Raw genomic sequence first — 12,304 nt, forward strand, 5'->3', positions numbered from 1 at the left:
GAGGTGCCCTTGGAGATTGGAGAGTGGCGAATGTTGTGCCCTTGTTTAAGAAGGGCAGCAGGGAAAAGCCTGGGAACTACAGACCGGTGAGCCTAACGTCTGTAGTAGGTAAGTTGCTAGAAGGTATTCTGAGAGACAGGATCTACAAGCATTTAGAGAGACAAGGACTGATTCGGGGCAGTCAGCATGGCTTTGTGCGTGGAAAATCATGTCTCACAAATTTGATTGAGTTTTTTGAGGGGGTGACCAAGAAGGTAGATGAGGGCAGTGCAGTGGACGTTGTCTACATGGACTTTAGCAAAGCCTTTGACAAGGTACCGCATGGTAGGTTGTTGCAGAAGGTTAAAGCTCACGGGATCCAGGGTGAGGTTGCCAATTGGATTCAAAATTGGCTGGACGACAGAAGACAGAGGGTGGTTGTAGAGGGTTGTTTTTCAAACTGGAGGCCTGTGACCAGTGGTGTGCCTCAGGGATCGGTGCTGGGTCCACTGTTATTTGTGATTTATATTAATGATTTGGATGAGAATTTAGGAGGCATGGTTAGTAAGTTTGCAGATGACACCAAGATTGGTGGCACAGTGGATAGTGAAGAAGGTTATCTAGGATTGCAACGGGATCTTGATCAATTAGGCCAGTGGGCCGATGAATGGCAGATGGAGTTTAATTTAGATAAATGTGAGGTGATGCATTTTGGCAGATCGAATCAGGCCAGGACCTACTCAGTTAATGGTATGGCGTTGGGGAGAGTTATAGAACAAAAAGATCTAGGAGTACAGGTTCATAGCTCCTTGAATGTGGAGTCGCAGGTGGACAGGGTGATGAAGAAGGCATTCGGCATGCTTGGTTTCATTGGTCAGAACATTGAATACAGGAGTTGGGACGTCTTGTTGAAGTTGTACAAGACATTGGTACGGCCACACTTGGTATACTGTGTGCAATTCTGGTCACCCTATTATAGAAAGGATATTATTAAACTAGAGAGAGTGCAGAAAAGATTTACTAGGATGTTGCCGGGACTTGATGGTTAGAGTTATAAGGAGAGGTTGGATAGACTGGGACTTTTTTCCCTGGAGCGTAGGAGGCTTAGGGGTGATCTTATTGAGGTCTATAAAATAATGAGGGGCATAGATAAGGTAGATAGTCAACATCTTTTCCCAAAGGTAGGGGAGTCTAAAACTAGAGGGCATAGGTTTAAGGTGAGAGGGGAGAGTTTCAGAAGGGCCCAGAGGGGCAATTTCTTCACTCAGAGGGTAGTGAGTGTCTGGAATGGGCTGCCAGAGGTAGTAGTAGAGGCGGGTACAATTGTGTCTTTTAAAAAGCATTTAGATAGTTACATGGATAAGATGGGTATAGAGGGTTATGGGCCAAGTGCAGGCAACTGGGACTAGCTTAATGGTAAAAACTGGGCGGCATGGACTGTTTGGGCCGAAGGGCCTGTTTCCATGCTGTAAACGTTTATGATTCTATGAGAGGTGCTAAATGAATATTTTTTGTCAGTATTCACACAGGAAAAAGATAATGTTGTCGGGGAGAATACTGAGATTCAGGCTACTAGACGAGAAGGGCTTGAGGTTCATAAGGAGGAGGTGTTAGCAATTCTGGAAAGTGTGAAAATAGATAAGTCCCCTGGGCCGGATGGGATTTATCCTAGGATTCTCTGGGAAACTAGGGAGGAGATTGCTGAGCCTTTGGCTTTGATCTTTAAGTCATCTTTGTGTACTGGAATAGTGCCAGAAGACTATGTTGTCCCCTTGTTCAAGAAGGGGAGTAGAGACAACCCCGGTAACTATAGATCAGTGAGCCTTACTTCTGTTGTGGGCAAAATTTTGGAAAGGTTTATAAGAGATAGGATGTATAATCATCTGGAAAGGAATAATTTGATTAGAGATAGTCAACACGTTTTTGTGAAGGGTAGGTCGTGCCTCACAAACCTTATTGAGTTCTTTGAGAAGGTGACCAAACAGGTGGATGAGGGTAAAGCAGTTGATGTGGTGTATATGGATTTCAGTGAAGCGTATGATAAGGTTCCCCATAGTGGGCTACTGCAGAAAATACGGAGGCATGGGATTCAGGGTGATTTAGCAGTTTGGATCAGAAATTGGCTAGCTGGAAGAAGACAAAGGGTGGTGGTTGATGGGAAATGTTCAGACTGGAGTCCAGTTACTAGTGGTGTACCACAAGGATCTGTTTTGGGGCCACTGCTGTTTGTTATTTTTATAAATGACCTGGAGGAGGGCGTAGAAGGATGGGTGAGTAAATTTGCAGATGACACTAAAGTCGGTGGAGTTATGGACAGTGCGGACGGATGTTACAAGTTACAGAGGGACATAGATATGCTGCAGCGCTGGGCTGAGAGGTGGCAAATGGAGATTAATGCAGAAAAGTGTGAGGTGATTCATTTTGGAAGGGATAACAGGCTCATGGTAAGATTCTTGGCAGTGTGGATGAGCAGAGAGATCTCGGTGTCCATGTACATAGATCCCTGAAAATTGCCACCCAGGTTGAGAGGGTTGGGAAGAAGGCGTACGGTGTGTTAGCTTTTATTGGTAGAGGGATTGAGTTTCGGAACCATGAGGTCATGTTGCAGCTGTACAAAACTCTGGTGCGGCCGCATTTGGAGTATTGCGTGCAATTCTGGTCGCCGCATTATAGGAAGGATGTGGAAGCATTGGAAAGGGTGCAGAGGAAATTTACCAGAATGTTGCCTGGTATGGAGGGAAGATCTTATGAGGGAAGGCTGAGGGACTTGAGGCTGTTTTGGTTAGAGAGAAGAAGGTTAAGAGGCGACTTAATTGAGGCATACAAGATGATCAGAGGATTGGATAGGGTGGACAGTGAGAGCCTTTTTCCTCGGATGTTGATGTCTAGCACGAGGGGACATAGCTTTAAATTGAGGGGAGATGGATATAGGACAGATGTCAGAGGTAGGTTCTTTACTCGGAGAGTAGTAAGGGCATGGAATGCCCTGCCTGCAACAGTAGTGGACTCGCCAACACTAAGGGCATTCAAATGGTCATTGGATAGACATATGGACAATAAGGGAATAGTGTAGATGGGCTTTAGAGTGGTTTCACAGGTCGGCGCAACATCGAGGGCCGAAGGGCCTGTACTGTGCTGTAATGTTCTAAGGGCCAAAAGGCCTCCTCATGCTCCTATCTTCTATGTACCTATGTATGTATCTGTGCAAAGGTGGAGTCACAGGTGGACAGGGCAGTGAAGAAGGCTTTTGCCATGCTGGCCTTCATCAGTCAGGGCATTGAGTATAGAAGTTGGGAAGTTATGTTGCAGTTGTGCAGGACGTTGGTGAGGCCGCACTGTGGTCAGTTTTGGCCGCCTTGCTATAGATGTTATTAAACTGGAGAGAGGGCAGAAGAGATTTACAAGGATGTTGCCAGGACTCAAGGGACCGAGTTAAGGGGCAGCACGGTAGCATTGTGGACAGCACAATTGCTTCACAGCTCCAGGGTCCCAGGTTCAATTCCCGGCCTGGGTCACTGTCTGTGCGGAGTCTGCACGTCCTCCCCGTGTGTGCGTGGGTTTCCTCCGGGTGCTCCGGTTTCCTCCCACAGTCCAAAGATGTGCAGGTTAGGTGGATTGGCCATGATAAAATGCCCTTAGTGTTCAAAATTGCCCTTAGTGTTGGGTGGGGTTACTGGGTTATGGGGATAGGGTGGAGGTGTTGACCTTGGGCAGGGTGCTCTTTCCAAGAGCCGGTGCAGACTCGATGGGCCGAATGGCCTCCTTCTGCACTGTAAATTCTATGAGTTACAGAGAGCGATTGGACAGGCTGGGACTTTTTTCTTTGGAGCGCAGGAGACTGAGGGGTGATCTTACAGAGGTGAATAAGATCATGAGAGGCATGGATAGAGCGAATGCACTCAGTCCTTTTCCCAAGGTTGGGGAATCGAGAACTAGAGGGCACAGGTTTAAGTTAAGAGGGGAAAGAATTAACGGGAACCTGAGGAGCAATGTTTTTACGCAGAGGGTGGTACGTGTGTGGAATGAGCTGCCGGAGGAAGTGGCTGAGGCAGGGACATCGACAACATTGAGAAGGCATTTGGACAGATACATGGATAGGAAAGGTTTAGAGGGATATGGGACAAATGTAGACAGATGGGGTGAGCTTAGATGAGCTTTTTGGTTGGCATGGACCAGATTGGGCCGAAACGCCTGTCCCCGTGCCGTAGATTCCATGATTCTCCAGCTCTAACAGTTAGGCAGGATGGGGGGGAAAAAAACTCTTTAGATAAAATTTAGCTACAAAATAATTGCTTTGTATACAGTTTGCAACTTTCACTGTTTTTATGTCTGAGAAGTCGGCTATTATAATATCTATTGTAATTTTATAAGTGTGTTATATTCCATATAACTCATTACCTGTCATGATCATGTATGTAACTCACTCAATTGCTGTTTTACTATCTAATATAGAGGACTCGCTATTAAGAGTTTTAATTTCGAGTTGATTATCCGTTTTTCTGTCATTCTTTTCATCATCCATCAGCGTACTGACCAATTAAATGACAGACATTCAACTTACAATTTTAGAGTATCATTTCAGGACCGTAAACAGGCTGATTTGTACGGGTAAAATGCAGAGGAAGCAGTTGAGCTGATTCAGAAACTCTGAATAAAATTAGAGGCTCGGCCTCAACACGAAAAAAAAAATCTGCCCAGCGAGACGGACAGAGACAGACACAGAGAGAAACACAGTGAGAGACAGGGAGACACTCGGAGACAGAGACACACACAGATGGAGATATGGGGAGACACAGACGGAGACAGAGAGGCATTCAGAGAACAAAACGGAGACACAGGCTGAGACAGACACACAGACGGGTACAGAGATACAGGGACAGATAGAGTCAGAAACAGAGAGAGACAGACACACAGACAGGTACAGAGATACAGGGACAGATAGAGTCAGAAACACACAGAGACAGACACACAGACAGGTACAGAGATACAGGGACAGATAGAGTCAGAAACAGAGAGAGACAGGCACACAGACAGGTACAGAGATACAGGGACAGATAGAGTCAGAAACACACAGAGACAGACACACAGACAGGTACAGAGATACAGCGACAGATAGAGTCAGAAACAGAGAGAGACAGGCACACAGACAGGTACAGAGATACAGGGACAGATAGAGTCAGAAACAGAGAGAGACAGACACACAGACAGGTACAGAGATACAGGGACAGATAGAGTCAGAAACAGAGAGAGACAGACACACAGACAGGTACAGAGATACAGGGACAGATAGAGTCAGAAACAGAGAGAGACAGGCACACAGACAGGTACAGAGATACAGGGACAGATAGAGTCAGAAACAGAGAGAGACAGACACACAGACGGGTACAGAGATACAGGGACAGATAGAGTCAGAAACACACACAGACAGATGCACAGACAGGTACAGAGATACAGGGACAGATAGAGTCAGAAACACACAGAGACAGACACACAGACAGGTACAGAGATACAGGGACAGATAGAGTCAAAAACACACAGAGACATATGTCATGATATGCACTCATGCACATAATGAGATACAGACAGGCAGTGACAGTCACCCAGTACAGCCAATCAACACACAGGACAAAACACAACCAATCACCAGGCAGAACACTAGAAGGCGGTCTCCCACTATAAAACACATAAGGCAACAACACTCTGTCTTTTTCCACTTTCAGGGTAAGGATGAACCGTTCCAATCCTTTCAGGTGACAACTGTAGTGACAGTCAGGGTGTATATATCAGTTAGCACCTTCTACATGTGGCTCAGAGCTAGTCTGGTCTAGTTAGTCTAAGCATGCTTCGATTAGTAGAGTGTTAAACCCACAGCGAACTGTGTGCACTGCTTAACAAGTTCAATAAAGCGTATTGAACCAACATCACAGTGTGGAGTCAACTTTCAAGTACAACTGCATCCAGTTGCAGTCCGTGTTACCCCAGGGTGATTAACATGACATGGTACCAGTAGTCTACTATCTCTAAGTGGTTTACCTTGAGTGATTCCGTGACGACCAGCAAGTGCCTTCCAGCGGCATGGAGAAGATCCAGGCCCCTCAACAGCTACGGATCTCCGGCAATCTCGGCGTCAACTGGCGGGTCTTCAAGCAGAGGTTCCTGCTCTACATTGAGGCCTCTGACCTCGAGGATGCGTCCGATGCCAGAAAAATCGCGCTGCTCCTATCAACTGCGGGGGACCAAGCCATCCAGATTTTCAACTCACTGAATTTTACCGACTGCCAGGACAAGACAAATTCCAGGCCGTTTTAGAGAGGTTCGACAGTCACTGTGAAGTCGAAACAAACGAGAGCTTTGAGCGCTATATCTTCCAGCAACGCCTTCAGGGTAAGGATGAACCGTTCCAATCCTATCTAACTCATCTCCGGATATTAGCGCAGTCCTGCAATTATGGTGCAACCGCTGATTCCATCATCAGGGATCAGATCGTGTTTGGGGTGCACTCAGAGTCCTTGCGGGAGCAACTCCTCAAAATTAAGCACATGGCCCTGCCAGTCGCAATCGAGACATGTATGGTGCATGAGCATGCGCGAAATCGGTACTCCCGTCTCAAATCAGCAGAATACGAAAAACTTGCCTCCCACGAGGCAGAGAGTGTACAGGCCATCGCCCGGATGCAGCGTCTCAGTATCGATGAAAGCGGCCATTTCGCGCGCTTTTCCCAGGGCCCCACGCATGCACAACACGAACGGGAGAACGAAGCGGCTGAAAACCAAACTGTGCAGGTGCGAACGTCGGCTGACTGCACTGCGCATGTGCGACGACACACGGAGCGTAACGTGCCCAAACTACGGCACCGCCCACTTAAAGCGGCAATGCCCTGCAAAAGGCAGGCGATGTTTAAATTGTGGGAAGCCTGGACATTATGCAGCCTTGTGCAGGTCTGCACGACCAGTCAGGGGCCAGCGCTCCCAATTCCAACGCAAGCGCGTTTGATGTGTACAGCAAGGTTTACTGGATTCTGATCCTGGTAACACTACGGATCCAGAGGACGACTGCCTGGAGTCCCCATATCGTGTGGGCATCATCACTACATGTGAATATGCCTCCTCAAATTCAGCAAGACGCCTACCTATCCTCAATGTGGATTCTGCGGACGGATGCTGTGCTGTCATACACGTAAATCAATGCAGCATCCAGTTCAAGCTGGACACTGGTGCTTCTGCCAATCTCATCTCTCAAGCTGATTTTGACCGCATGAAAAAGCAACCCAAAATTCTTCCGCCAACCTGCCAGCTCCTCGATTATAATGGCAATGCCATAACTGCACTAGGATCTTGTCATCTATTCGTCTCCAACAAGACCATCAATGCCACACTGCGATTCAAAATCGTCAAGCCTGACAAGGCATCCCTGCTGGGTGCCCATGCATGCAAGCTACTCACCCTCGTACAGCGAGTCCATGCAATGTCTTCTTCCAATGTGGATCTTCAGGCTGACATTGATGACATCTTTGCTCAATATCCGGATGCGTTTGATGGAATGGGCACTCTGCCATACTGCTACAAGATCCTACTCCGGCCTGATCCACGCCTGTAATCCATGCAACACGCCGGGTGCCGGCTCCTCTGAAGGAACGTTTAAAGGCACAGCTACAGGAGCTCCAAGACCAGGGCATCATCTCCAAAGTGACGGAACCGACTGACTGGGTCAGCTCGATGGTCTGTGTGAAGAAGCCCTCAGGAGAGTTGCGGATATGCAGAGATCCCAAAGATCTTAACCAGAACATAATGTGGGAACACTACCCGATCCCGAAGCGGGATGGCACACGCCAAATTCTTCACGAAGCTAGATGCATCGCGGGGTTTCTGGCAGAAACAACTGGACGAGTCCAGCAGGAAGCTCTGCACGTTCAACACACCATTTGGCAGGTACTGTTATAACCGGATGCCGTTCGGCATTGTCTCTGCCTCTGAAATCTTCCACAGGATCATGGAGCAAATGATGGAGGGCATTGAGGGTGTGCGTGTCTACGTAGATGATGTAATCATATGGTCCACGACCCCCGAAGAACACATATCTCACCTCAAACAAGTCTTTCGACGTGTCCATGCAAACGGCCTCAAGCTGAACAAGGCCAAGTGCTCCTTTGGCATGTCAACCATCAAGTTCTTGGACGACCAGATATCCCAGCAAGGTGTGCAACCAGATTCGGACAAGGTCAAGGCCATTAACGCCATGAAGACCCCGGAAGACAAGAAGGCGGTACTACGCTTCCTTGGAATGGTGAACTTCTTGGGAAAATACATTCCCAACTTGGCCTCACACACCACGGCTCTCAGGCAGAGTGGCTCGAGCTCAAAGCAAAGCTCACCACTGCTCCGGTACTAGCGTTTTTTGACCCGGACAGGGAAACAAAACTCTCCACGGACACAGCCAGGACGGCATTGGTGCGGTGCTCCTCCAGAGGGACGACTCCTCGTCCTGGGCTCCAGTTGCTTATGCGTCAAGGGCCATGACTCCTACTGACAGAGGTACGCCCAAATAGAAAAAGAGTGCCTGGGCCTCCTAACCGGCATTGTAAAGTTCCTTGACTACGTCTACGGTCTACCAACATTCACAGTGGAGACTGACCACAGACCCTTGGTCCATATCATTCATAAGGACTTGAATGACATGACGCCCAGGCTTCAGCGCATTCTCCCTCGACTCCGAAGGTATGATTGTGAGTTAGTCTACACACCAGGCAAGGAGCTGATAATTGCGGATGCCCTGTCCCGCTCCATCACCTCGCCCTGTGAACAGGTCAACTTCATCCGCCAGATTGAGGCACAGGTGCAGCTGTGTGCCAGCAACCTCCCGGCCTCAGATGAAAGAGTGATCAGCATTCGTGAAGAGACTGCCAAGGACCCTCTTCTGCAGCGTGTAATACACCACCTTGCAAATGGCTGGCAAAAAGGGCAATGCCCTCAGTTCTTTAATGTGAAGGACGACCTGACTGTCGTCGAGAGGATCCTCCTCAAGCTAGATCGTATCGTTATTCCTCGCAGCCTGCAGAGCTTAGTGCTCAAACAAATCCAAGAGGGATACCTCGGTGTAGAAAAGTGTAGACGCAGGGCCCGGCAGGCTGCCTATTGGCCTGGAATCAGCCCGGACATATCCAACATGGTCCTGGCGACCTGCCAGCGTTTCCAGCCTGCTCAAAGAAAAGAAACACTCCAGCAACACGAGATCGTGACCTCTCCGTGCTCCAAGGTGGGAATCGGCCTTTTTCACGCCAATGGGCGATACTATGTGCTCATCTTAGATTAATTCTCAAATTACCCGGAAGTTGTGAAGCTTTCAGACCTCAGATCAAGGTCTGTCATCAAGGCCTGCAAGGAGACATTTGCCAGGCATGGTATGCCACTCACTGTCATGAGTGACAATGGTCCCTGATTCAACAGCCAAGAGTGGTCCAATTTCGCCAAGTCGTACCAATTCAAACACACCGGGCGGGATTCTCCACTCCCGCGCCAAAGTGCCCTCGCCGTCGTGAACGCCGTCGAGGTTCATGACGGCGCGAAACGGCCCCTATCCCGACCGATTCAGGGCCCGATAATGGGCTAGGAGCGGGGCCGCGTCATTTACACGCACCAGGCCTTGTCGCCAAGTAAAGGCGGTGCCGCATACATGACGCGGCCGGCGCCGCATAACTGGCGTCACCCGTGCATGCGTGGTTGCCGTCCTCTCCGAGTCCGCCCCGCAAGAAGATGTCAGACGGATCTTGCGGGGCTGCGGAAGAAAGGAGGTCCTCCTTCATAGAGGACGGCCCGACGATCGGTGGGCACCGATCGCGGGCCAGACCCCATTTGAGGCCCCCCCCCCCCCAATGCGGTATTCCCCCCCTCCCTCCCCGCAGGCCGCCCCCCCAGCATTCCCGCGCTGTTCCCGCCAGCAGCGACCAGGTGTGGATGGCGCCGGGGGGGGGAACCCGCCGTTTTGGCCTGGCCGCTCAGCCCATCCGGGCCTGAGAATAGCGGGGGTGCCAGGGAGAATCGCCATTTTGGGTGTCTTGGGCAATTCTCCGGCCTGCGCCGCGCGGAACTCAACGGGGCCGATCTCGCCGCTTGGGAGAATCGCGGGAGGGTGTCAGACAGGCGTCGCGGGAAAATTCGGCGACCCAGGCGATTCACCCAACCGGCGCGGGAGTGGAGAATCCCGCCCCCTACCTCAAGCCCACACTACCCACAGTCCAACGGGAAGATCGAGAAAGGGGTCCATATAGTGAAGCAACTGCTCTGCAAGGCTGCGGACTCTGCTTCTGACTTCAACCTTGCGCTGTTGGCGTACAGGACAACCCCTCTGTCCACTGGTATGTCTCCGGCTCAACTCCTCATGAATAGAGACCTGTGGACGACTGTTCCGGCCATTCATTTACCAGACCTGGATCACCTCCCAGTGCTGCAAAAGGTGCAGCAACTCAGGAACCGGCAAAAGCTGACGTACGATGCTCATGCTACCGATTTGCCTGTGCTCTCTCCGGAAGATGCTGTGTCTCCGGAAGATGCTGTTCGGATCAAGCTGGTCAGCTCCAGCTGTTGTTGTTCGACAGGCTGCTTCCAGATCGTTTGTGGTTCGTATGGCTGATGGCTCCATTGTCAGGCGCAACAGAAGGGCACTGCGCAAAGTTGCCTGCCCACCACCAGATCCTACTTTTTCATATGTTGTTATGCCTCCTCCGGACACCTCGCACCACGAGGCCACCAATCTGGCAGCAATCCCGCCTGTCAAGGCGCCGTCGTCCCCACCTCCACCTCTCAGGCGGTCGACAAGGATCAGACGCAATCCCCAAAGGTTGGACTTATAGACCTTTATCTTGTAAATTTTGTTCTGTATCTGCACGCTAGACACCTCTTATGTATATATTCATCCACTCGCCATTTAATGTAAATAGTTCTACATGTAAACACAGTCACATATGCTCCAAGCAACCAACATTTAAAAAAAAAAGGGGAGATGTCATGATATGCACTCATGCACATAATGAGATACAGACAGGCAGTGACAGATACCCAGTACAGCCAATCAACACACAGGACAGAACACAACCAATCACCAGGCAGAACACTAGAAGGTGGTCTCCCACTATTAAACACACGAGGCATCAACACCCTGCCTCTTTCCACTGGTGACAACTGTAGTGACAGTCAGGGTGTATATATCAGTTAGCACCTTCTACACGTGGCTCAGAGCTAGTCTGGTCTAGTTAGTTATAGTAAGCACGCTTAGATTAGTAGAGTTTCAAACCCACAGTGAACTGTGTGCATCGCTTAACAAGTTCAATAAAGCGTATTGAACTAACATCAAAGTTTGGAGTCTACTTTCAAGTACAACTGCATCCAGTTGCAGTCCGTGTTACCCCAGGGTGATTAACACGACAACACAGGCAGGTCCAGAGATACAAGGACAGATAGAGTCAGAAACACACAGAGACAGACACACAGACAGGTACAGATAGAGTCAGAAACACACAGAGACAGATTCAGTGCACTCCCGACACTTGAGACGGAATCTTTTCTTGTTGCTACATTCTGCCCAGGGCCCCCCATTTCTGTTTTACCGGAAATCCCCATCCAGTGGGCCCCCGCTCCCACCAGCCCGCCCTGCCCCCCCCCCCCCCCCCCCCCACCCAGCGTTTCAGCGCGATACGACCGGACGCTGACCTCCATTTTGGGAATTGGGGCATAAAAAAGCTCCATGTATTTCCTGAAACCCTCCTCACGTATTTCCTTGGTACGTGCAGGCTTCCGCTTCCTCCTGAGTTCCCCGCGCTGGATCAGAAGGATTTCCTTGTCTCTCGCAGCCAGCAAAGCATATCCCTACAGGAGGGGAGAGAGGCAGAGGATATCACACACGGAACGTCAGTGAAAAGGGCAACAGGAACTTGCAAGATTCCCTCCACTCGCCAGAGGGAATAATTTGTCTCCATTTATACGTTTGAAAGATTACGTCACCTTGAAAAGGTCTATTAAATGGCTGCTTAACCAGTTCAGCTGCAAGGGAACGTTTGTAACTTTTCCAGGCTCTCCTCGTTACTGACGGTCCCCGGAAACCTCCTCTGTTACCTTTTCTATAGCTTTTGTATCTTTGCTGAAGAGCAGCTCCCAGAATTATCCACAGTTCCCCAGCGGACACCTGACCAATGATTTAGGAAGTTCTTGTTCACTGTTATATTTAAGAGGCAATCACATTGCTGTGGGTCTGGAGTCACATGTAGGCCAGACCGGGTAAGGACGGCAGATTTCCCCTTCCCGAAAGGGCATTCATAGAGCCACAGATGTTTACA

The 12,304-nt window shown here is 49.6% G+C and overlaps 1 protein-coding gene across 1 annotated transcript in view; it reads right to left on the reverse strand.

The window, feature by feature from the left end:
* wdr97 (WD repeat domain 97) overlaps window positions 1-12,304 on the reverse strand; it is a 229,449-nt gene that overhangs the window by 91,826 nt on the left and 125,319 nt on the right. Inside the window, exon 13 of the mRNA XM_072507945.1 lies at window positions 11,682-11,837. Within this exon, the coding sequence (XP_072364046.1) occupies window positions 11,682-11,837 (156 nt within the window). The remainder of the gene's footprint in view (window positions 1-11,681; window positions 11,838-12,304) is intronic.

The sequence above is a fragment of the Scyliorhinus torazame genome, chromosome 6, assembly GCF_047496885.1.
Source record: "Scyliorhinus torazame isolate Kashiwa2021f chromosome 6, sScyTor2.1, whole genome shotgun sequence".
In the NCBI taxonomy this organism is placed as follows: Eukaryota; Metazoa; Chordata; class Chondrichthyes; order Carcharhiniformes; family Scyliorhinidae; genus Scyliorhinus; species Scyliorhinus torazame.